This window comes from Typopeltis vanoorti, chromosome 10 (genome assembly GCF_054136105.1).
Source record: "Typopeltis vanoorti isolate ZY-2024b chromosome 10, IOZ_Tvanoo_1.0, whole genome shotgun sequence".
NCBI classification, from domain to species: domain Eukaryota; kingdom Metazoa; phylum Arthropoda; class Arachnida; order Uropygi; family Thelyphonidae; genus Typopeltis; species Typopeltis vanoorti.
The window spans coordinates 36,081,015-36,108,608 of record NC_143558.1 but is presented as its reverse complement, the minus strand read 5'-3'; the positions used below and the strand labels follow the sequence as shown (position 1 = coordinate 36,108,608).

The 27,594-nt window shown below is 35.4% G+C and overlaps 1 protein-coding gene across 1 annotated transcript in view; it reads right to left on the bottom strand.

Annotated features, from left to right (window-relative positions):
- puf (ubiquitinyl hydrolase 1 puf) overlaps window positions 1-27,594 on the bottom strand; it is a 1,013,305-nt gene that overhangs the window by 437,228 nt on the left and 548,483 nt on the right. The window contains exon 43 of the mRNA XM_090399560.1: window positions 8,605-8,771. Within this exon, the coding sequence (XP_090255686.1) occupies window positions 8,605-8,771 (167 nt within the window). The remainder of the gene's footprint in view (window positions 1-8,604; window positions 8,772-27,594) is intronic.

The window sequence follows — 27,594 nt, the reverse complement described above, 5'->3', positions numbered from 1 at the left end:
TACTCATCCATCTAACTCCTACCTGATTAACCCTCTGAACCTTGGATATATAATTTGATATTGCTTCCTCTAGATGCCTCTTAACTATCTCCCATGCACTACTAACATCCTTTCCTTGCTGGTTTGTTTTTATGCCATGCCACAGCTTCAAGCTTCCTCCTAAACTTTTCATAATCACATCTGTCATCTAGTAATTTCCTATGCTTGGTATTTTTAACATAGGATTTCCATCTCGTGCAGTCTCACCTCTTCTTTCACAGTTAAAAATTCATGTTGGCAAGTTCCTTTATGCTGTTCTTTCAACTCTTTTGCTCTTCCTCATTGACTTCTGTTTAGCGATCATTGCCTCCAAGGAGCATTCTATTGTTAATAATTGGTGGATTTTTATATAGATAGAGTATTCACAGATATTATCATAATATTATTAATCCTACCATAGAGATGATCTCTGTTTCTAACAATTATTTTTTATTTATTTCCGAGTGTACCTATATATTTTTATATGCACAAGGGTTCACTCCAATTGGTGCAATGATCTTAACTCTCTCTTTCAGAATCCAAATAATCACGGACTCAAGACCAAAATAAACACATTTAATAAAACAAAAACAATATATATATACACTTCAAACGAATATTGCATAACTAATTACAAAATTAATTGGATCCAAGGCCTTTTAAAAATAAACTTACACTTAAGACTAGACTAAACACTTTGTTCGCACAATCACAAAAAGTTCATAGCCAGTTTCTTTCTCTGTCAAGGCCCTTTTCAATAGATATATGACTCTATTCTTCATTTCTACAGGATCCGTTCTCATCACTTATGTAGCACACATTAATTCTTCCTGACTTAATTCTGTCTCTTTTCTTCAGTAAAAATAATAGTCAGATCTGGCGTCCTTAATACAGATGAAACTTCCTAATCAGAGTTTTCTTGAACATTCCTTTAGAACATAAATAGCAAATTCTTCTTTTATTCACTAAATGCTTACTGAGAGTCTTAACTCTTCCAATAAAAAAAAACTTTCAGTTCTACGATTCCCTTTTCGGAATCTACTATAAATCTTTCAATCAGTGTTTCCTCCAATATTCCGTTTAAAATGCATATAGCGATATTTTCTTTTATTTATCCACATTAAAACTTAATAGTTCCACCATTCCTTTTTCGGAATATACTATTAATTTTCCTCTGACTGTCACATAAAAAAAAACAACTTAAGTCCCTCCAAGCCTAAATATCTGCCAGCCTGTGTTCTAAATTCCATCCGAACGCTCTCTTGTTTACAGCCATTACTCAGATACCGAACGCTTTCTTGTCAGCTGTCAATCACTCATCAAATTTCTCGGCGAGCATGCGCATCCCGTGGCAAGCGAGAAACTAAGTACTGTATAATGGCTGACACTTTGTCTCCGTTAGCGATAAGAGAATGTCCTCATAAAACACAACTTTTGATAATTTTAAATTACAATAAAATTTGTTTAAGTAACACAATTATTCAAATCCAGTAAGTACATTAAATTTTTAACTGCTTTACATATCACTTTTAACAAAACAATTTCCATAACGGGCACATCGCAAGTGCCAACAATGCGTGTTATGAAAACAAAACTAATAAACAATACATAAAAATATTCAGAATTTTAATTATGATTATTTTTACACTATCTTTATATTCTCCAAAACTTTCTTATTAGTTATACTTGTGGTCAATGAGATTCTCAATTGTCTTCTCCATGTTCATAATTCAAATAAATCAATTTAAATTGTCTTTCTTCTTAATGACCAGCTTTCATATCCATACCACTGGAAATACCACTGCTTTAACAATTCTAACTTTTGTGGCCTTACTAACATCTCTCATATTTTTTGTTAAATTTAACATAGATTTTTTTTCCTGACAGTTATCCTTCTTTTAATTTCATTTTCATACTGATAACCATTTCTTATTCTGGCCCCAGTAAATTATAACTTTCAACCACCGATATTTTTTCTTCCTCAATCAAAAATTCATCCAAATTACCAGAAGCCATTATTTGGAGGAAAATTGTAGATAGAAAATTAATAATGATGTAATTTTTTTCATGTAGTACTATCATATCCTGTACACCCCTTGAGGGTACATGGCAGGAATTTGATGATGATGATTTTTGCTTTGCAGATGTTTAAATTAAGCCCAGATATTTTTGCTTTCCTTCTCAACTAACAGAACCAACTGCTCCAGATACTTCCTTTACAAGGAAGTATTTAAAGTGAAATCTCTCACTTTGAAGGAAGTATTCAATAAAGTGAAGAGAACTTTCTAGTGAAGTGAACTTCTTTATTCCATAATTCATCTCATGTTTGCTATCTGGTTGTTCTGGCATTTCTCTATTCACATACGGTTCCACCCCCCTCCCCTTATTTTTGGATCACTCTCAACATAACTGTACATGGAAGTGAAATTAAAGCAATAGTTCCATAATTCTCAAAATCACTGGGATTTGACTTTTTTGGAATGGGGAAGAAAACTGTTTTTCCAGGATAGTATATTTTCTTACAAATCTAGTGAGATTTCACTTAATAAATTCATGATTTCATCAACAGCTGCTCTCTCAGCAATTCAATTGATGAGAGAATTGCTTGTAACAGCCTTCTTCAGGTGACATTATAAAAGAAAAAAAACTAAACATTGAGGGTTAAAAGACTATGAACAACATAGACAGTCTTTATACATAATTAGCATGAAAACATTGTAGTTGTATTTGAAGCTGTTCTTTCGTTTGTTGCATTGTTGGGAGAGTGCGTGCTTGCTGCATCACGTGAACGCCAGTACATGATTACAGCTGAATGACTATCTGGGAGGATGTAGCTTAAGTTGTTATTTAGATGAACAGGATTGAAGATGATTTCTCTAGATTCCACAATTTTTCTCTCTATTTCGTCACTGCAACGGAAGATGTTAGTAGATTTTTCCCAGCAGAATTTGTGACTTTGGTTGTCATCATTAGGATTAGCCGAGAAAAGGATATGACTTGATAATGCACTCGCTCGCTGTCTCTTGTAAGCAATGTCTCTCATGTGTTCTTCCATACGCATTTCAACAGATTTGTCTGTCTGCCCAAAATAAGGAATATCGCAATCACATAATATTTTATATACACCAGGGTATTTGAGTTGATGATGACAAGGTTTTGGGTGGCTAATTAAGGAACGGATCTTTGGAAGTGGAGTGAACAAGGTTCTGATATTGTATTTTCTTAGAACTTTTGCTAATTTATGTGAAACAGTACTTATGTAAGGAATAGCTATATTGCCTTTGAATCTATTTGTTTCTTCTGAGTGATGTCTAGGAGGATTAAGAAGGAATTTGTCAATGATTTTCTTGGAATATCCATTAACTTCGAAAGAAGTTTTCAGATGGTTTATTTCTGTAAGCAGTTCATTTGGGTCATCAAGAAGAGAACTGGCTCTATGTCCCAAGGTGGGAATTATTCAAAGCTTATGAGGAGGGAAATGATGGAACTGACTGTGCAGATATCTGTTGGTGTGTGTGGGCTTTCTATATATCGATATTTTTAGTTTACCAGAAGAGCGAGTCAGTTTGACATCAAGAAAAGGCAAGGAATTATCCGTTTCAAGCTCAACAGTAAACTTAATACTTTGATGTCGGCTATTGAGATGTTCGAGGAAAACCATAAGGGATTCATGTCCATGGCTCCAAACAATGAAGACATCATCCACATACCATTTCCAAACTTTAGGTGTTAAAATAAAGGAAGAGATAGACTTGGTTTCAAAATCTTCTCAGTAAATATTTGCAAGAACAGGAGATAAAGGATTACCCATAGCCAATCCATGATTTTGCTTGTATATATTATCTTGAAATTTGAAGTAACCGGACCTGATGCAACGTGTAAGCAAGGCTAACATTTTTTTGGATAACTTGTCCTTGAGTAATGTTAGGACTTCATCTGTTGGGACATTCGTAAACAAAGAAGTTATGTCCAAGCTAGCCATGATGTCATTTTCATCAACTGTAATATCCTTGATGTATGTAACAAATTCTGTAGTGTTCTTGATAAAGAATGGTGACTTCCCTAAAAAACTTTTGAGGTATTTGGCAAGATATTTTGAAAGATTGTATGTAAGAGAATCGATACCTTCTACAATTGGGCATAATGGGGTGTTCTCTTTATGGATTTTAGGAACATCATATATGCGAGGAATTAACGGATGGAGAGAGCGTAGAGATAAAGGAACGTTTCGGAATAATTCAGTTGTTGTTTTTAATAAGTTGTTTGTATGATTTTGAAGTTCATGAGTTGGATCTCTCTCAAGTATGGAGTAGGTATCATTATGTAGTAATTCAATCATTTTATTCTGGTAATCTTCAGAGTTCAGGATGACTGTTGCATTTCCTTTATCTGCAGGGAGGATGATTATATCGCTGTTGTTTTTTAAACTTTTAATAGCTTTGCGTTCAGTTGAAGTAATGTTGTCTGTAGATGGTTTTGCGTTATTGATAATAAAGATTGATTCAATACATAGAAGGTTTGCATCTTGTGGAGGGAGAAAAGAAGCAGCTTTTTCTATTTTTGTAAGTAGTGTCTCCTTTGGTATTAATTTTGGGGAAGGAATAAAGTTTAGACCTTTACTAAGGATGCTTTGTTCTACATCTGAAAGTATATAGGAGGATTTGTTGATAATGACTTTGTCAATATTGATGTGTTGTTTTGAGATACTATTATTTTGTAATCTCTTTAATGTTTCAAATTTTCTTTATAAGATTTACTTTGTTATTATATTGTATTCTTGAGATTCACAGTATGTATTAAAGGTATGCCAACTTTCATTATCTAGAGATTCTTCCAGTTTTTCAGCTATGGTTCTTTTGAAATTGAAAAATTTGAAACATTAAAGAGATTACAAAATAATAGGAACTCAAAACCAGACATCAATATTGACAAAGTCGTTATCAACAAATCCTCCTATATACTTTCAGATGTAGAACAAAGCATCCTTAGTAAAGGTCAATACTTTATTCCTTCCCCAAAATACCAAAGGAGACACTACTAATACCAAATATATACCAAAGGAGACACTACTTACAAAAATAGAAAAAGCTGCTTCTTTTCTCCCACCACAAGATGCAAACCTTCTACGTATTGAATCAATCTTTATTATGAATAACGCAAAACCACCTGCAGACAACATTATTTCAACTGAACGCAAAGCTATTAAAAGTTTAAAAAACAACAGCGATATAATCATCCTCCCTGCGGATAAAGAAATGCAACAGTCATCCTGAACTCTGAAGATTACCAGAATAAAATGATTGAATTACTACATAATGATACCTACTCCATACTTGAGAGAGATCCAACTCATGAACTTCAAAATCGTACAAACAACTTATTAAAAACAACAACTGAATTATTCCGAAACGTTCCTTTATCTCTACGCTCTCTCCATCCATTAATTCCTCGCATATATGATGTTCCTAAAATCCATAAAGAGAACACCCCATTACGCCCAATCGTAGAAGGTATCGATTCTCTTACATACAATCTTTCAAAATATTTTGCCAAATACCTCAAAAGTTTTTCAGGGAAGTCACCATCCTTTATCAAGAACACTACAGAATTTGTTACATACATCAAGGATATTACAGTTGATGAAAATGACATCATGGCTAGCTTGGACATAACTTCTTTGTTTACTAATGTCCCAACAGATGAAGTCCTAACATTACTCAAGGACAAGTTATCCAAAAAAATGTTAGCCTTGCTTACACATTGCATCAGGTCCGGTTACTTCAAATTTCAAGATAATATATACAAACAAAATCATGGATTGGCTATGGGTAATCCTTTATCTCCTGTTCTTGCAAATATTTACTGAGAAGATTTTGAAACCAAGGCTATCTCTTCCTTTATTTTAACACCTAAAGTTTGGAAACGGTATGTGGATGATGTCTTCATTGTTTGGAGCCATGGACATGAATCCCTTATGGTTTTCCTTGAACATCTCAATAGCCGACATCAAAGTATTAAGTTTACTGTTGAGCTTGAAACGGATAATTCCTTGCCTTTTCTTGATGTCAAACTGACTCGCTCTTCTGGTAAACTAAAAATATCGATATATAGAAAGCCCACACACACCAACAGATATCTGCACAGTCAGTTCCATCATTTCCCTCCTCATAAGCTTTGAATAATTCCCACCTTGGGACATAGAGCCAGTTCTCTTCTTGATGACCCAAATGAACTGCTTACAGAAATAAACCATCTGAAAACTTCTTTCGAAGTTAATGGATATTCCAAGAAAATCATTGACAAATTCCTTCTTAATCCTCCTAGACTTCACTCAGAAGAAACAAATAGATTCAAAGGCAATATAGCTATTCCTTACATAAGTACTGTTTCACATAAATTAGCAAAAGTTCTAAGAAAATACAATATCAGAACCTTGTTCACTCCACTTCCAAAGATCCGTTCCTTAATTAGCCACCCAAAACCTTGTCATCATCAACTCAAATACCCTGGTGTATATAAAATATTATGTGATTGCGATATTCCTTATTTTGGGCAGACAGACAAATCTGTTGAAATGCGTATGGAAGAACACATGAGAGACATTGCTTACAAGAGACAGCGAGCGAGTGCATTATCAAGTCATATCCTTTTCTCGGCTAATCCTAATGATGACAACCAAAGTCACAAAGTCTGCTGGGAAAAATCTACTAACATCTTCCGTTGCAGTGACGAAATAGAGAGAAAAATTGTGGAATCTAGAGAAATCATCTTCAATCCTGTTCATCTAAATAACAACTTAAGCTACAACCTCCCAGATAGTCATTCAGCTGTAATCATGTACTGGCGTTCACGTGATGCAGCAAGCACGCACTCTCCCAACAATGCAACAAACGAAAGAACAGCTTCAAATACAACTACAATGTTTTCATGCTAATTATGTATAAAGATTGTCTATGTTGTTCATAGTCTTTTAATCCTCAATGTTTAGTGTTTTTTCTTTTATAATGTCACCTGAAGAAGGCTATTACAGGCCAAAACTAGTAGTATGTTTATATTAAAACCTTTTTACTTAAATCTTGGTTCTAGTCATTTAATTCTTCATAAAACTATGTATGTTAACCGAGTCGATGATCATTCTGTCATATATATATATATATATATATATTTCGTAGCCTGTTAACGAAATGTTACATTCAAATGTCTAACCCATCCTTTGTTTCCCTGAAATTTCCATTCTTTCTTACTATTTTAATTAGATTCGTCTTTGCTTCTTCCATTACTATATATTTTGTTCCTCCCTAAAGTTCTTCTAATTCTCTTCCTGTACTATCCAAACTTTTTAATTTCATTCCTCTTCTTCAAATGATTCTTTATATAATATAAATCCAATCTGAAAGTTTTTTGTATCTTCTCAGTCAGTAATTTCAAATTAACTTTTACAATGTTAAAGATACCAAGCAATTTTAAACCTGGTTTTACTCCATTTTTTCAAAGTAAGCAAACAGACAAAATGTCAAGTTTGCATCTGCAATTTTATGCAAGACTAGCTGATCCCACAGGTAGTGCAAGACCAAGTAACTCGTGGTAAAAGTGGAGCAAGCTCTGATCACTAATCTTAATATTTACCCTTAATGCCAAAACACATCTCCAAGAAGGGGATGTATGATGTTTTGTATTAAAGGCAAGGGGCCACTACCCAGACCGGTTTCGACCTTTATTGAGGTCTACATCTATATCTCCTCCTGAGATTTTTATTTAATAAGGTTATAACACCTTATGGTAACTTGTTTTGGTAAAATACTTACAAGCTCTGCATTACTAAATCTTGGTATTTCTAGCCTGGCTCCCACTGATGAGACCTCAATAAAGGTCGAAACCGGTCTGGGTAGTGGCCCCTTGCCTTTAATACAAAACATCATACATCCCCTTCTTGGAGATGTGTTTTGGCATTAAGGGTAAATATTAAGATTAGTGATCAGAGCTTGCTCCACTTTTACCACGAGTTACCTTGGTCTTGCACTACCTGTGGGATCAGCTAGTCTTGCATAAAATTGCAGGCGCAAACTTGACATTTTCTCTGTTTGCTTACTTGGAAAAAATGGAGTAAAACCAGGTTTAAAATTGCTTGGTATCTTTAACATAACTATACCCAAGTTAAAAATACTTTCTACATCTATAACTTTTACAATTAATAATTCATGTTATTCTTCCACAGTCTGCACTAAATCACGTTTTTGTTAATTTGATAGCACACCTTCTGTTGGCAAAAATATAATTTATCTGATTTCTGTATTCACTATTAGGTGAAGTTCCTGTTTACATCTTCTTTGGATTTATATATAAATAAATAAATATATTTATTTATTTATACATATATAAGTAAATATATATATAGTTATTTATTTATAACACACATACACACACTTTATGAAGTATGTGTATGTAAAATATTTCATACTATATATAGCACTAATGTTAGTGGATAACACTATTAATCTATTAAATGAAATATTTAAAAATTAAAAATATAATAAAACTTTTTTTTTTTTTTTAATTTATTAATGCGTAAAGTGAAAAGAATTTTACCTGTATGTTGGCTTGGCATAAGATTTGTTTCCATGTAACTAGACATGTCTAATCTGAGAGGAAATGAAAAATGAGTATTGACTTTTTCTTTTGTCATGGTAACCATATTAAAGGTGTAGCGCATAGTGTTGAAACATAAAATACGAGGCAGTTTCTTGATACAAGCCCTGGAAGTTAACAAAACAAAATGTATACATACATACATATACACATACATCCATATATACACACATTCCAGTTGATCACTTTATTAGAAATATTTACTAAATAGCATATCAGGAACCTTCAGAACAAACTTGATATTGTATGACATTGATTCTAGATTTTCAAAACTTCCAAATTATTACATTCCAGTTGACATGATGAATTCCTGCCATTCCATTGGATTTTCTGGTAGCTGTCAAAAAAGAACCTGTTCCATTACATCCTAAAGATACTCAACAGGGTTACCAGATTTCAACCCTATTAATAAGGCTTAGCTACTATCATGTTCCTATAATCATTTCTGGCTGATGTATGGCATGATGTGTGTTATCATAATCAAAATCTCCATTCTGCATGGGCTGGTTGGCTAAGCTGGTTAGTATATCTGTTTTCAAACTAGGTTCAAATCCCACTGTAGGTATGAATATTTGTGACTGTCTTTAGGTGAAGATAAATTTGACTCCACATAACACAAAAGGTTAAGTGGAGTCAAATTTCACTGACTCCACTTAACCTTTTGTGAGTTGGAGTCACATATTGAAAATGTGTAAGTGTCATCATTAATTATCGCACTACTAGGTTAGTGGTGATCTTAAAGGTGGGCCACCATTTAGCTTTTATCTACAGGTATCAAAAGGAATTTAAGATAGCCAGGAAATCATACCACACATTCGCTCTACTACCTTGTAAGCAATGTTGTGACAATGGCAGACAGATAGCACTGCGTTAGTACTGCTAAAACTTTGTCCTTCAATCCATGTGAAATAGCAAGAACTAGGATTCATTACCATGCAGTTCAGTTCTCTTATGTCTAAGGAATATTCATGATAATTTAGCTGCTTGTTTTTGTTGTATACTCAATGATCACTTCATCTGATGTTACACCTGATTGATTTGGGACAATGTTTAACACTTGATGTGTTCAGAAAGAAAAAAAAAACCTCACAATCTTTGCTTACAAATGTACAATTACTTGATCCATTGTGGCAGGTCTACTGGATCTTACAATCCTGCAGTTTCTAGCCATATGCCTGATATTGACTTGATAATTTCTGATAGAGGTGGGAAAATTTTCAGAGTGATGATTAAATTCATCATCATCATCATCATCAAATTCCTGCCATGTACCCTCAAAGGGGTGTACAGGATATGATAGTACTACATGAAAAAAATTACATCATTACTAACTTCCTATCTACAATTTTCCTCCAAATTAGTCTGTTACTTGTCAAGACTCCAACATTATCAGATCTTATTTTTCTATCGTCTAAGGCACTTTGTACCGTATCAATCCACCTATATCTTGGTCTTCCTCTGGGTGGCTTTGCTGCCAACCTGGCAGAGAACACTTGCTTTGCTAATCTTTCTTCACCCATTCTGTTTAAGTGACCATACCCACTGAGTTTAGCTCTGCTAACACATTTCTGGATGCTGACAATGTCAAGTTCTTTCCTAACATTCTCTTTTTTAATATGATATTGCCAATGATGCCATCTTTTACGTCTCTAATCTTTTTCAGGACTCTCATATCTGCAGTCTCTAGTCTTTGGTCAAGTGTTTTACGTCTGATCCAGCTCTCAGATCCATAATTTAAAACTGGTTTGAAAACTGTCTTGTATACAGCTAATATAGTGTTCCGACTAATTTCTCTCTTATTCCATATGAATTTATTCATTTGATTTCCCACATACCAACTTTGCTGATTCTGTTGTGTATTTCTATATTGAATTTACCATCTTCATTAAAAATCGTGCATAAGTAGCTGAAATGTTTTACTTGTTCCACAGGTTCTCCATTCACAACACAGATGACATTTTCAATGATTCTGCCTATTTTCATTGTCTTTGTCTTTTTATTGCTGACCTTCATACCATATCTATTACAACACTTATTCAATTTAGGCAGAGAATCTTGCAGACTTGTAGCGGATTTATTTAGAAGTATAACATCATCTGCATAAAGCAAAGAGCTGAAATTAACATCTCCAATTTTGATATCATGCTTAATACCACTTTCCTTCATAACGTGATCTATATATATAATGAATAACAGAGGGGATAATGTACATCCTTGTCTCACACCAGATTTAACATTAAACCATCTTCCTGTACTTCATTCAATTCTACATGCTGACTTACAACTCAAATAAAGACTAAGTATTGCTTGATATAATGCCCCATTGACACATAACTGCAGCGTATTGAATAGCTTCTCTCTTGGCACCTTGTCATATGCCTTTTCCAAATCGACAAAACTTAAATATAGATCTTTGTTATATTCCCATGCTTTCTCGACTATTTGTCGTAAAGTGAAGATCTGATCCTGATAGCCTCTATTTGGCCTGAATCCAGCTTGTTCTTCACTAAGCTTTTCTTCCACAATTCTTCTTAACCGTTTCTCAAGTATACTTGCATAGATCTTGCCAGGAACACTCAGTAGGGAAATACCTCTGTAATTCTCACATTCAGTTTTATTTCCCTTTTTATATATGGGTACTATGAGAGCTCTACTCCAATCATCGGGAATTCCTTCCTCTGTCCAGGCTTTCTGAACTATGCAGTGCAGCCACTGTAAGACACTTATATCACCATACTTCAGCATTTCTGGTCGAATATCATTTACTCCTGCTGCCTTTCCACATTTCAAGCCTTTGACGGCTTTTTCTACTTCAAGTATGGATATGTATTCCCGACTGTATGCCTGGTCAGTATTTTTTATCACTGCAGTTTCATTTAGCAGTTTTTCAAAGTAATTACTCCATACTTCAAGGATATCTTTTTCTTCCGTTTTCATGTCACCTTTATCATCTCTAACTCCTTTTACAGCACTCTTTCATCCATTCCTTAGCTTCTTCAACAACCTCCAGAATATTTTGCCACCTTCTTGATATTTATTTTCTATATTCTTGCCAAAGTCCTCCCATCTTTAGCTAGTTTTACCCAGTGTTTAGCATTCTTGCATTTGTCTCTGTATTCTCTAAGAGCACAAGCAGACTTATTTGCCAGGAACTTTTGATATGCTTTCTTCTTTTCCTTCACTGCCTGTTTACCTTCCTGTGTCCACCATGGAGTTCTAATTTTTCTATTCTTGCAGACAACTTCACCACAAGCCTCTCTAGCTGAATCAATCAGGGTTTTCTTCAAGGCTTGCCACTGAATATCCAAGGTTTGATTCCTGTTCTCAAACTCTTTCATTTTTTCTTCAATAATCTTGGTGTATTTTAGTCTACAGTTCACATCTGAGTTACTGCTAAACTTTTATTCGCTTTAAAACTTTCTTACATGTTATTCTTTTCAATATGAAATTCAATATTATCTTGCTCAAGACTAAATAGTGATCACTTCCAATTTCAAATCCTCTGTACACTCTGGTGTCCTGCACCAGGGAGAAAACATCACTATCAACAATAACATAGTCAACGAGACTTTTCTTATTCCTTGCCTATTCTCTCCATGTGAATTTGTGCACATTTTTATGTTGGAACATGGTGTTAGTAATAACCAGTCCATGTCCTGAGCAGAAATCCAACAGGTATTTGCCATTATTATAAGGTGCCTAAATCTAATTATTCAAGGCTTTTTTTTTTTTTTTTTTTGAAAGTTCAATGCATATCCATTTCAAAAATGATCCTCTAGAATAAAGATTGCTATAGGTTCGATTACAGTCAAAGTAAAGCAACGTTTGCTTGGCTATTTTTCATCAAATTCTGAGTAAGTCAAAAAATAATTAATTATGGAATTCATACTATTTCAGAAATAATATGAGTTATGGTTTATGAATATAAGATGAGAATATTTGTCTATCATATGCTTATTCTGACATCTTCAAAAACTTGATAACTGAGATGGTAATCTACTGCTTACAAATTTCCCAAAAAAAAAAATTAACTTAGGGCTAAAAGAGTTTGTCTGCTCTCTTTGGGATTTTAAAAGGCATTAGAGGATTTTTTTTCTTTTTTCCTCTGGTGGTATCTGGCAGTGTCTTTAGGTGAGATCATTAAAATAATTTTCTGAACAAGTGAGTTCTCGTAAAATGGAATCATTTTTGGAATTCTTTCAGGAGTGAGACTGTATAATGGTGGCACAAGTAATATGATCCACAAAGAAGCATTCAGGATCATAAAGTTCAAGTATGGGGAAATTATCAGATGGTGGAATAAACATACAAGTTTGAGTTGCTATTGATATTTTTTTAATTGTCACCTTTTCAATAAGAAGACTTCGGGATATGTGTGGAGTAGTAGCTAACTTCCTCTTTGCACCCTGATATGATATATTTTGTTCTGTTTTAATTTTCTCTATTTCTTTTTAATTGTTCCAACTATAGCATGCATGGGAACACACTAGATGATCTCCCTGACAGCTGACACATTTAGCTTTCTTTGCAGAGCAAGATTTATTATCATGCTCTTTACTACTGGGAATAGGTGGCAGAAATATGACAGGTAGTTTGGGATGCCTGTATTTATGATATTTTAGGTATCTCAGCGGATGAGGGATGTACAGCCTAATAGGACAATTAAGATACCCTCATTTTACAGATATTGAATGTTTAAGTGTATCAAAGGTAAGGATGATATTCCTGGTCAGAATTAGGTGACCATCTCTAATATCAGGATGTCTCACATTAATCGCTCTCTGGTCTTTAAGCTCTAAACATATTTCCACATCTGGAACATCATCCCATTCTGATATCACACCTCTGCGTTGAGACTGGTATTTAGCAATTATGAGGTGTTACTGTAACTAATATTCCTTCCACTGATGTTGCTTTCAGTCATTTGTCTAAGTGTTGCTGACATGATGTTTCCACAAGGATATCACCAGAATGTACTTTCTTGAATGTTTTGGGAGATCCTGCCTGTCCTCCTAAACAGTTCTGAATAAAGAAGGGTGATATTTTCCTTGTTGGCTTTTCACCTGTTGCATGGATAATAAGAAAAACTGGACATTTATACTGTTGTCACATGACTTTTGTTTTTTACTTCTGTAATCAAGTGATGCATCTACATTGTCAATATTTAGTTAGCACCTTGTGAGGGTCCCTCAAAAATTTCAGGATGAAAAATTCATACCCAAAAAAATTTTTTGGCACCAGAGCTCCCTACCCACCACAGAGCCACACATGAATGTTTACTAACCAGCAAGCAATGATTGTACTCAGGAGTGGAATGTTGGGGCTACCCTGGATCAGCACCACAGCAAGCCTTTGGACCCGATCCTAGACCACAGATTGTGAGACTTACTCCAACGCTGTCGATCCTTGCAGTCAAGCCCACTACCCAAATGATCCTGGCCCACCCAGGACTGCCTGTTCTGGTGAAGCAGAGGTCACAGTAGTGCAAAACTACTAGGATTTCCCCTTTCCAGATGTCCATGGACTGCATAGCATGATAAATATTGTGGCAGAGCATTGGATTCCAATGATGGTAATCTGGAAGATAAAGTGGAAAAGACTCAGGAGAAGTAGAGTGAAGAAAAAGAAGAATGAAAATGACCAGTACCATGTTAGATCTTGAATGAGGAATTTTCATAAAAAATTATTTCATTCAAGATTTAACAAGAATAAAATAACAACCAAGAGATACTTGTACTATAGTAAGGAAAAAAATTGTAAAAAGGGAGCACAAATGAATAACTTTAATGTGAAGTGCAAAGGAAAAATGAATTTTGTTTGTCTAAATAGAAATTCTGTTTTGTAAGTTGTAGCGATCAAAATGTAGTTTATGTGAAATGTATCCAGTGTAAACCAAAGTCCAAGGGTTGAGTGCTAGCCACCCAATTTAGCATAATGCCTGAGGCGAAGGCTTACATGGAAAACGAATTGAGCTCGCGCTCCCTGAAAAGAGCGCTCCTCGAGGAGAAGAGTTATGACGAAACAGCTTAAGGGCACGGTGAAAAGTGGCATGTGAAGATTTTTGCAACGGAAAAGAGGGCGCAACGGAGTTAGAATAAAGAAGGATTTGTGCAAGCTTCAAGCTCTCTGGAGTTTTGTTCCTGTTCTCGTTCGGACCTGAGGTTGCTGACCAATGGAAGAAAGTGCTACGATGTTGGATGGCAAGCTCTTTCTTGTGAATGCTTGATGGGTACCGAACGGGCAGTACACGAGATGTTAGAGTCCACTGTTTCGGGCCGTCGATAGAAGTCCTACCAGAATGAGGCAGCGGAAAGTTATTTCCCAAAGGTGGGAAAGCTGACCGTAGTGACCTGCAAGAGATCGAGACAACCGCTAGCATCATTAAGTGCAGAGAAAGGCCTTATTGGATGAACAACATGACCTCCACATGGATGCAAACTGATGGAAGTGCAGAGGCTTGTCCAACAAAGGAAGGCAGACCAAGCGGAGATGGTAATCAGACACAGTGATGGTAACGTACAGAACTTTCTTACTTATTTTCCAACAGTATTAGAAGGAAAGGCGAATCAGTTTCTAGTGGAAAGGAAATTATGGACAAATACTTAGGGAATGTTGAATGACTAATATGCTTACAACTGGTTGGTGTTTTCATTAGACTGGTTGTCTGAAAACGTATGCTCATGTGTGTGACCAAATTAATGTGAGGAGCTAGAATTAAAGATAGAATCTGATTTAAAATTTTGTATTGTGAATGTTATGTGCATCACTGATTAACTTAGAGGCTAGAATTGTTGATTATTTATTAGAATGTTCACTTGTATTCGCCAGTTTGAGTTAATGTTTAATTGATTAAATTCTTGTGTGTATTTGAATCTAATTGTAAGTACTCTAAGATCCTAATAAACATGTTTTGTTATGGAATCCTGAGTGTTGTCTGAGCATGAGACCAACTTACCCCTCAAAATCTGAACCTATGCGAAAGGGAATAAGAAAGGGGAATTTGAAACGTTAGAGTCACGACTGCAAGCTAAGAATTCTACAAACACTGTAGAACTTTACTAAGATAAAATAGGTGTTTAGATTCTGGGAAAATCTCTCTGAACAAGGATTCTTCTCTCCTAGGACTCTGACTGGCACAGCTTTGAAAAACAAATTTGTCAGTGTCTGAAAAGGAGACAGCCCCAGAAAGAAGGTCTAGAGAATTCATTCTTAGTTGGTGGCTAATTTTCACTTTCATAGGGAAATTACAAAAGGGTGATTCAGAGTTTAAGGTTAGAAAATTCAGGAAGGGATAGATCACAGTATAGGGAAGGAAATTACATTAGGGAAAGCATTAAGATTTTTAGAGAAAGCAATATCGTAACAACCATTATTGAGAGGTGCCCTCCAACAGGGAGAAGGAAGATTCAGAGACAAATGAACCAAAACGATATCTGGACTCTGGAGTGTTATGCAGAACGGTTGAGGGTGGATAGGGGGAAAAGAAGGTGATATGACAGAGACTTTCAAGTCAGTTAAGGGATTTTTGACAGACTAATACAGGAAGAGTTGCAAAAAAAAAAAAAAGTGGAGAGTAGGAGGGGTAGAAGTAGAGGCTATCCTTGGAAATCGTGTCAACATGTGGTGAAAAAAGGGTGTAAAAATAGATTTTTTTTACATGGAAAGTGGTTGGTGAATGGAATGCATTGCCAGAGCGCATTGTGAATGTGGGGAGCTGAATGATTTCGAAATTCAATATGACAGACATGTAGCTAGTTAAGCAGGACTCCCACAGTGAGTCTACTCACTTACATGGAGATTACTGTAATAATAATCATAATAATAATTATAATAATAAAATTTGACTGGAGCTAAAGAATAGTCTTGCTGCAACTTTATCAGATTATAAATACTGAAGGGAATTTAAGTATCTAGGTATGAAAGAAGGGGAAAATGTCGAGGCTACATAAAGACAAGAGATCGAGTGCTCCCCATACTGCATATCCCTGTACTATAATTAATAGTTATTAACACTAATAACCATGAAACAGACCAGAAAAAATATAGTATAACTGAGATTCAGTAATAAAATTTTCCAAAAAAATATCAACAAAAAGTCATAGAAATATTAAAAATACAAACAAAACCTATTATTATTACATGTGGAGTTTGAAGGCTAACTGTGGGAGGAGAACAATAACAACTTTATCAAAATTCCTATCATACTTCTTTAATTCATTCACTGACAAAGCTTTCATGACCACTCTAGCAACCCATTCTGCTCTCCACGCAAAAAAAAAAAAAAAAAAAAAAAAAAAAAAAAAAAAAAAAAAAAACACTAGTCCTTACACCCTCACTACAACATGTTAACCATTCTAACAACTGGCAGGGGATGCATCTTGTTCTCTCCCATCCAGTCATGTATGAAAGAATTTCTTTATCAACTATTCTGTAAAATCCCTTTATGTAAGTTTCTATCACATGTTCTCTTTTCCATCCATTAGCTAAACGCTGTCAACCAGAAACCTACAGTTTGTTCTCATATAGGCATTCTACCAACCAGTCACCATTTTAGCCATTCACTTCTCACTCTCCACGATTTCCACATCTCCAAGAAATTTAGGTGAGCAAATCCGTGCATAATATTTGTCCAGATATTGTTTTATCAAACCCTTATATATTGCTGTCAAAAACGTAAGGACAAACACTATATCTGAAGATTATAACTTGCAAATATAGATGAATCAGCTTGTGGCAATTTGGTATAACTGACGAATTCGAATAGAAAGCTGGTACACATTCAGATTTTCAAATCACGTACAAAGGGGGGGGGGGGGGCACATGGTAGCACTCAACAGGATAAAAGGCAAAAGGCTGAGAGAAACGTGTTTGAAAGAAGTTCATTTTATGAAGGAATAAAGTTGCAAACCTGGATGTTTTGTAATGTCTCATACACCAAGGAAGATTTAACTTGGGAAAGAATTATTGGAAAGCTTGAAGAAGGCCACAGTCTGGCAATATTACTAATATTGCCAGAGAGCTCAGAATCTCATAGTGTTGTATCCAGGCTCTGAGCAGCATTTCATACCAATGGAATGTGTTCTAAACATTTGTTAAGAAGTCACTCTCACTCTACCATGGAGCATCAACACAGATTTTTGGTTATAATAACAAAATGCAATCGACATACCACAGCAGGTCAGCTTGCAAGCAGGCTCCATTCAAGCACAGGTACACAGATATCTGGTGTGAAAGTGGTACTACTTAACACAAGAATATTCTTGAAAGGGATAGATATGGTGGTGCTGGGGTCATGGTGTGGGGAGGCAATATGCTTAATGGATTCACTGAGCTACAAGTGCTATAAAAAGGGACTATGACTGGTGAATGATATTGCAACAAAGTTCTTCAACATGATGTTCAACTGTTCTATGATGCAGTAGGTGAAGAATTCATTTTTATGGATGATAATACCACATTACCATAAAATATTCTTAATTCTTTATTTTAATTTATTTTATTAATAATCTGTTTAATGTTTTAATTCTATCACATCTGTCCCCCCCCCCCCCGTTAAACAGACCTAAGGTTATCATCCGATTGAATATGTGCAGTTCACCTAACTTACGCACAAATCATTTAGAAAAATGTGTTTTATTTACGACTGCACAATCTTACTGAATTAATTTAACTGCTAATTAGCTCTACGGAATTAACAACGCATATAAAGGATATTAATTAAAGGCAACTTTAATGAATAACTTCAATATTTCGACGTCATGTTGCCATCTTCAGGAACATAACAATATGGTATGTGTACGCAGGCACTAACAAAAGCAAATGAGGAAGAAGGCAAGAAACTAATATTGTTCCTAAGGTCCTAATGGTGCCTCTGGTGGGATAATTGGGTTGTCTTGGCTGTTGGGCTGAAGTTCTCATAATGTAAGTCTCCCAAATTTTGGGTAGTTTCATGCACCCAAATTTGTTGAGGTTTGGAACGTTTTTTAGAGCTGCTGATGATTCCTTGAATAATCTTTTGTACTTGAACTTGCTGCGGTGTATTATTTTAGTTTTCTTCCAACGAACTCTGCCCCACAAAAACCCACTATCTGGCTTCAAAACATGGATGATGTGTTCGCTATTTGGCCACATGGCTCAGATACTCTCCACTCTTTCCTAACACACTTAAACAACCAGCACCCCAGAGTCCAGTTCACCTTAGAAAAAGAGGAAAACACACCCTCCATATCCTAAACACTTTGGATCTTTGGTTTTCTCTGTTCACAGAAACCAACCCACACAGGCAGACACATTCACCAACAATCCCCCCCCCCTCCATCACTACAATATGGGGTTATAAAAACACTATATAACAGGGCCAAATTAATCTGCTCAAATGACAATGCCCTAACCACTGAACTAAACCACATGCTCAACACTTTTTTAGCCAATGGCTATAACCCCAAACAAATCCAAAAAATACTAAAACCAGTAAACCACAACCCCCCCCCCTCCACAATAAAGATTACACTAAATCTATCATCATCCCCTACATCCGGGGCACCTCTGAGAAAATAACCAATATCCTCAAAAAAGACTTCTGACTTCTTGTTATAGACAATATAAAAAGTTGGCATCCCTTATCCGCTCTACCAAAGACCAACCACTTCCTCTAGACCTGCCTGGTGTATACCAGGTCCCTTGCAGCTGCAAATTGTCCTATTTTGGCCAAACAGCAGGACAGCAAATATCAGGATTTCAGAACACAAAGACTACATCTGGTTTCACCAGTACAGCCACTCTGGGCTGGCAGATCATGCCTTAGATACCTGTAGTAGAATTCGTCAGAAGAAAAATAAAATAATACACCGCAGCAAATTCAAGTACAAAAGATTATTCAAGGAATCATCAGCAGCTCTAACAAACGTTCCGAACCTCAACAAATTTGGGTACGTGAAACTACCCCAAATTTGGGGGACTTACATCATGAGACTTCAGCCCAACAGCCAAGACAACCGAAATAGCCTGCCAGAGGGCACCATTAGGACTTTAGGAACAATATTAGTTTTTTGCCTTTTTCCTCATTTGCTTTTGTTAGTGCCTGCATGCACATACCATATTTTTATGTTCCTGAAGATGGCAACATGACGTTGCCAAAATACTGAAGTCATTCATTAAAGTTGCCTATAATTAATATCATTTATATGTGTTGTTAATTCCGAAAGCTAATTACCAGTTATGTATGACTAATGTATAAGCCTTGCTACTAGAATTACGATCATTCACAGAGATTCCATCGCACAAAAGGCCCATCAATATGGCAAAATGAGGTTGAAGAGATCGAGACAACTGAATCGTCTGACCTTCCGAAAACGCTGCCAGGATAACAAGGTAATCCCAAATTGTGTTAAATTTAAGCACTGTTTTACTTCATAGAAAGCTCTTCGTATTTATAATCGCACTAGCTTCGCCCTATTAAGAGAACAAATTACCACGACACGTGTTCTCCTTGCAGACGAAAACAAAACCTTACAGGTGCAAGAGAAAGAGCTTTCAGATACACTCGGCCATGATCTTTGCACGATTCTTTATGACATCTCATGCGCTTCGGCAACAAAAGAATTCAAAAAATACATAGTCGGCATTTGAAAAAATATGAAAACTTAATAAAGAATTCTACTTCCTCAACACAGTAGTCAACCTCTCGTTCGTAGTTTTAAAGCCTGAAGCACTCACCGCACTTTCACGTGGCCACAATTTTGCCCTAGCTCTTAAAAGAATGCCAGCCGAAGAAATCATGATCCAAATAGGATGTGTAATTCGCAACCTTCCTAACCACATCACCAACAATGTCAGACTGATGTAGCCAGTGTTCTCACCAAAGCAAAACCTCCAAAAACCAACTTATCCAAAGACGAATACACAGCTCTACTAGAAATGAAGAAAAACAAAAAAATAGTAATCACCAAAGTGGATAAGGGAAACACCATGGTGGTGCTCAATCAAAAGGACTACAAAGGTAAGCTTAATGCTTTAATATTAGATCGTACGACCTACCTCCCTATTGAATATGATCCTACCGGCTCTCAGATTAGAACTCTTCACAGACTCCTTAAAAAAGTCACTTCTTGGCCTGTGTAAGTCACTAACAAACTAAAACCTTATATAACTCTAGACCCCCCCCGATTATATTGACTCCCAAAAATACATAAACAAACTGTGGCATTACGTTCCATAGTTGATGGCATTGATTCCCCCAACATATAAATTAGCTAAACATTTAGCCAAAACGCTCACACACTATACTGGCAACACACCATCACACACAAAAAACTCAGCCCACTTTAAAGCCAGCATAGAAAACCTCTCACTCCAACACACTGACATAATGGACAGTTTTGATGTCTCCTCTCTAAGTTTTAAAAGAGGTATACCGTGAGTAGACATATCGATACAAAATTAATAATGGAAAAAACTCACATACAAAGATTATTTAATAGTACAATTTTCGCCTGTGTGTCACAGGCATCTTCAGTACATATTAAGCTCAAATTAAACAATAACTGACAATTCCAAAAAGCGCCAACTAAGTAGCTGGTGTAAGATAACTAAAAAGGTCAATAAATTTCCTAAAAAAAATAAAATAAAATAAAATAAATAAAAATACAATAAAAAGTTAGGAAAGATTAGCTGATTTGTAAAGTACTATCTCCCATACTACTTTCCAAAGGGGACAGACGTAAGCCGTCGAATCTGTTTAAGTTAGGAGAATGAAGCAGAGTTTCACATGTTTCTTTAAAAAGGCATTCCATGAGGAACCAACTTTTGTGAAGAACTCTTGTCTTTCTCCAATGAACTCTATGTCTGGTGAAGACGGCATATCCTGCAAGTCCAGACTTTTCAAGTTTAAAGTATTCAATATAAGATTGGTGTTCTTCTAGCCAAATAAAGGCAGATCTTCCTGTTTGTCTGAAATAAGATAATCCACAAGAGCATGGAACTGGTAGACACCTGGATGATTAAGATGTGGAAGCTTGTCCTTAGGAGAAGTGGGAAAGGTGGAGATTTTTCTAAACGGTCGAAAGGCAACAAAAATATTCTGTGGTTTTAAAACTTTTGCCATACGTTCACTAATGCCTTCTGAAAAAGGCATTAGTGAATTTTGAGTATTAAAACTACTCAAAGCTCTTTTGATGAAAGAATTCTTATATCCATTAGATATAAAGGAAGAAGTAATATATTGCAGTTCTTTCTGTAATAGACTGTCTGAAGAACAAAAGGAATGGACACTATGAACCAGTGTTTTAATAGTTCCTGCCTTTTGACTGGGATGGTGATGAGATTCCGCATGGATATAATGGCCTGTATGAGTCTTCTTTATATAAACTGAGAAATGTAGGTTACCATCTGGTTGGCAAAGAATTAGAAGATCTAAAAAGGCTAACTGCTTATTTGAATCTACTTCTAGGGTAAACTTGATCCTAGGATGAAGTGCGTTTAACTTAGTGAGAAATTGTTGAAGTTCATCCGAAGAGCCATTCCATACAGCAAAAATGTCATCGACATATCTGAACCAATGAGTAGGTCTGGAAGAAATGTTGTCAAAGAAATGTTGTTCAAAATGTTCCTAAAGAAATTGGAGATAGCAGGAGAAAGAAGATTGCCCATTGCTGTTCCTTCAATTTGTTGATACAACTTATTTTTAAAGGAAAAATGACCAGAATGCATTACAAAATCAAATACGTTTACAATGTCTGAAGGAAATTCCTGTTGTAGTAATTCAATGCTTTCAGAAAGAGGCACATTTGTAAATAAAGAAACAACATCTAAACTGATCATGATATCAGAAACATCCAAATGACAATCTGAAATTTTATTTTTGAAATCCAAAGTATTTTTTATATAAGTATCAGTTCTTCTAGTTGAAGAGGAGAGTAAATTTGATAAAAATTTTGAGATTTTGTAAGCGGGGCAACCTATACAATCTACGACTGGTCTTAACGGAATGCTTGGTTTATGAACTTTTGGAAGACCATACAATCTAGGTGGATGACCGAAGAAGGTTTTAAGTTTTTTTTTTTTGATCTTCATTCCAAGTAAATACATTATCTATAAGAGAATTAAGTCTCTTCAATTAACTCCAGGTAGGATCCGATGTAAGAGGCCTATAAGAAGGTATACGAGAGAAAAATGTCTTTTTTACCTCGTGACTGTTCAACTTATCTTTTACAGAAAGAACTACAATATATAACTTCTTCCATTCTATCTAATTGTTATAAGAATTGCTTCATTAAAAGAACTTTGAGTAGTTTTAATATATGTCTTCCTCTTCAAACACAGAAGAAATAACGTGCATTCCTATGCCTTATGTACAAGGCATCAGTGAACATATAGCAAAACATTTAAAACCACTGAATGTTTTTGTTGCCTTTCGACCGCTTAGAAAAATCTCCACCTTTCCCACTTCTCCTAAGGACAAGCTTCCACATCTTAATCATACCAGATTCCATGCTCTTGTGGATTATCTTATTTCAGACAAACAGGAAGATCAGCCTCTATTCGGCTAGAAGAACACCAATCTTATATTGAATACTTTAAACTTGAAAAGTCTGGACTTGCAGAACATGCCATCTTCACTAGACATAGAGTTCATTGGAGAAAGACAAGAGTTCTTCACAAAAGTCGGTTCCTCATAGAACACCTTTATAAAGAAACGTAAATTTTTGCTTCATTCTCCTAACTTAAACAGATCCAATGGCTTACGTCTGTCCCCTTTATGGGAGATAGTACTTTACAAATCAGCTAATCTTTCCTAACCTTTTATTGTATTTTTTTAAAATTTTATTTGATTTATTTATTTATTTATTTTTTTTTTTAGGAAATTTATTGACATTTTTAGTTATCTTACACCAGCTACTTAGGTGGCGCTTTTTGGAATTGTCAGTTATTGTTTAATTTGAGCTTAATATCTATTGAAGATGCCTGTGACACAGGCGAAAATTATACTATTAAATAATCTTTGTATGTGAGTTTTTTCCGTTATTAATTTTGTCTCCTCTCTATTCACTAATGTCCCACTCAAAGAAACCTTAGAACTCATCCAAGCCAAGGTTCTTCTGATATCTCAGCCCTATTTCAGTTCACAATGAACTCAGGCTATTTCGTTTGGCAAGGAAAATTCTACACACAGATAGAGGGGACATCCATGGGTTCTCCACTTTTTCCACCCTTGGCCAACTTCTTTATGGAGACCTTTGAAGACAAATCCTTAAACTCTGCCCCACAAAAACCCACTATCTGGCTTCGACACGTGGATGATGTGTTTGCTATTTTCCCACATGGCTCAGATACACTCCACTCTTTCCTAACACACTTAAACAGAGTTCAGTTCACCTTAAAAAAAGAGGAAAACAACACCCTCCCCTTCTTCGACACTTTAATCACTCGCCAGCTTGATGGATCTTTGATTTTCTCTGTTTACAGAAAACCCACCCATACAGGTAGATATGTTCACCAGCAATCCCCCTCCCCCTTCAAAACAATATGGGGTTATAAAAACACTATATAACAGGGCAAAATTAATCTGCTCAAATGACGATGCCCTAACCACCGAACTAAACCACATCCTCAACACTTTCTTAGCTAATGGCTATAACCCCAAAAAAATTTAAAAAATACTAAAACCAATACCCCCCTCCCTCCACAATAGAGATTATACTAAATCTATCACCATCCCCTACATCTGGGACACCTCTGAGAAAATAACCAATATCCTCAAAAAAATATGACCTGACTTCTTGTTATAGACCATATAAAAAGTTGGCATCCTTTATCCGCTCTACTAAAGACTAACCAGGTAGGTCTAGGTGTATATCAGGTCCCTTGCAGCTGCAAATTGTCCTACTTTGGCCAAACAGCAGGACAACAAATATCAAGATTTCAGAACACAAAGACTACATCCGGTTTCACCAGTACAGCCACTCTGGGCTGGCAGACCATGCCCTAGATACCCGCCATAGAATTCGTTGGAGGAAAACTAAAATAATACACTGCAGCAAGTTCAAGCACGAAAAATTATTCAAGGAATCATCAGCAGCTCTAACAAACGTTCCAAACCTCAACAAATTTGGGTGCATGAAACTACCCCAAATTTGGGAGACTTACATTATGAGAACTTCAGCCCAATGGCCAAGACAACCCAATTAGCCTGCCAGAGGGCACCATTAGGACTTTAGGAATAATATTAGTTGCTTGCCTTCTTCCTCATTTGCTTTTGTTAGAGTCGGCGTGCACATACCATATTTTTATGTTCCTGAAGATGGCAACATGACGTTGCCAAAATATTGAAGTTATTCATTAAAGTTGCCTTTAATTAATATCCTTTATATGTGGTGTTAATTTAAGCTAATTACCAGTTATGTATGACCAACATATAAGCTTTGCTACTTGAATTAATTTAGTTTGAATGTTAAGGCGAGGAAAACAGGAATCATTAACTATACACAGATTTTCCCTGATGCAAGTCATGACTGCTCAAAATGGAATTTGCATGCAGGTTCACTATTTTTTGGAGATAGTGCATTGGCTAAAGAACAGGCCAGGTAGTTACAAAACAAAACATTAATTTAAACTAGAACAATAGGTACAATACACACAAAAAATTTACTGAGTTATCTCACTCAACCGTTTCAACACACAGGGAATGCAGTTTACACTAAATGCTAAGGTAACTCGTTAGACATAAACATGAAATTATCTCCTATGTCATAATCATGCACATATTTCTCCTACTAGATATACAATTTAACATAAAATCTTCCCTCAAAGACTGTAACCTAATTATTGCCTAGCTGCATACATTTCCTTAATAACACTGTTCCCTTTCTTGCAACTAAGTGCATATTAGTTATCTAAACAAACAAGTTAACATATAATCTTTCCACAAATATTGTGACTTAGTTACCACCTACTTATAAACAATTGCTCGTAAGCACATACAATTCAGCGTTATGCTTTCTTAACAATTACAAAACAGTGCTTACTTACATTTCTTTGAATAAAGAGTCCAAATAAATTACAACAAACTTCATCAAGATCATAGAATCTCCTTCCTGGTGGATTATTGCTGCTGGGACTACACCAGCAGTCTCTCTCTCTCATAGAAATTTCCTCCATCGAAAACTTGATATGGAACTTGCCAAAGTTACCGTGAGACTTGCAGGTAACTGAGCTCTTATAGAGTGTCAATCCATCACTGGAATTTCATCAGAAACTGGACGATGCTGGGTAACGACTACCTGGAGACACAAACCTGAGAGAACCATCGATGAGAGAAAAGTCCAGAGACAAGGGAGAAAGCCTTGGCAACAAAAATGAAAGCAAAAATCCAAAAGCCTTGAGGTAGTGGCCACAATCTCCTTTTATACGGTATCTAGCTCTTTGTTTTCTATAATGTGCATTTCGGGATTAGCCTTTATGTAATGATGTCATTGTTGCCCCCCTTCCGTTAATAATGCTTAACCTTGCGACCTATAGTCGATATCTCGTAATCACTAATCTGGCTTAATCCCTACTTATAACTTTACATACAAGTATATGCACTTTTACAGCACAATTATAACATTATTTTAAGTACATTATATTTTCGAAAGTTCAAAATATTTAGAAAACCCTGGAAAATCAAACGCAAAAAATTAACAAAGTTTAATTGTTTGTAAGAAATTTTACATTACATCATATATAAGTAGTGGAGATATTTCAGGAGACCGAGCATATTAATCGAATCGAGTTGTCAGCACACTCCTGATATCTCAACCCCATAGAACCCTTTTGGCATAAAATAGGGAGATACTTTGCTGCTCGAAATTTCACTCCAGAAAATAAACAAGGCCTTATCCTGCTCTGAAAGAGGAGTGGGTCAGTTTGCCTCAAGAACTCCTGAATCATTTGGTGGTAAGCATGATGCAACATTGTGAGAGCTGCATTGCAGCTCTCACAATGTTGGGATGGACATATTCCATACTGGAATGTCTCTCGTTATAGTTTTTCCATAAGCAATGTAAATTTGTATCTTTGGCCATAAATGAATTACAATTTAATTTGTACAAAAATTTATACTATATTTTTTGTATAATATAATTTATTAATATACTGGCAATAAATTTGTGTTGAGATTTGGTTGAGGTCATAAAACGTTTTCATATACAGGCAAAAATGTACTTCATCCTTAACTTTTGGACACCAGTATATATGAAAAGAAATAATAATTTCCTGTAGTTTGCCAGTTTATTTCATAACATTCATGATTCTCTCAGCTATTCTGATTGTTTCATCAGATTGCTTCACAAGTTCATAAAATTGCAATAAATAACTTAATGTCAAACCAACCAATCAATGAATTATTAAAATTTTTGTATGTATGTGTTGCTCAGACTGAAAGAAACTGATGTAAATTTCCAATTATGTATATATTCATACCTCTAAAAGATATGAATATATTCAAGAACTTTGATTATTTGCTTCCAATGCATATCAATAATTGATAAGTTTTACACTGATTATAATAATTATACCATCTACATTGTTGAAGAATTTTCATTAGCAATTGGTTAATTACTTGAAAGACTAAGACAGAATGAACTACTGTACTGTTGACTACTATTACTACTACTACTACTTTGTTCATAATAGGCATTATGAACAAAGCAGTAGTGCAAGTAGAACAAGGCATTATGAACATAATAGGTATAGGCATTATGTACATATGATGAGTCAGAGAAACAACTGTATATTTCCATCGACAATTCAATCATAAATGTTTTACCATATCCAGTGAGAAATGCTTCTATCGGTTCATGTTCTCAATTATTAATTTCCCAATAGTATTGCATGCTATTTTTTATTAATACACCTCATTAAGTGACAATACATGTCAGATAACATAACAATCTT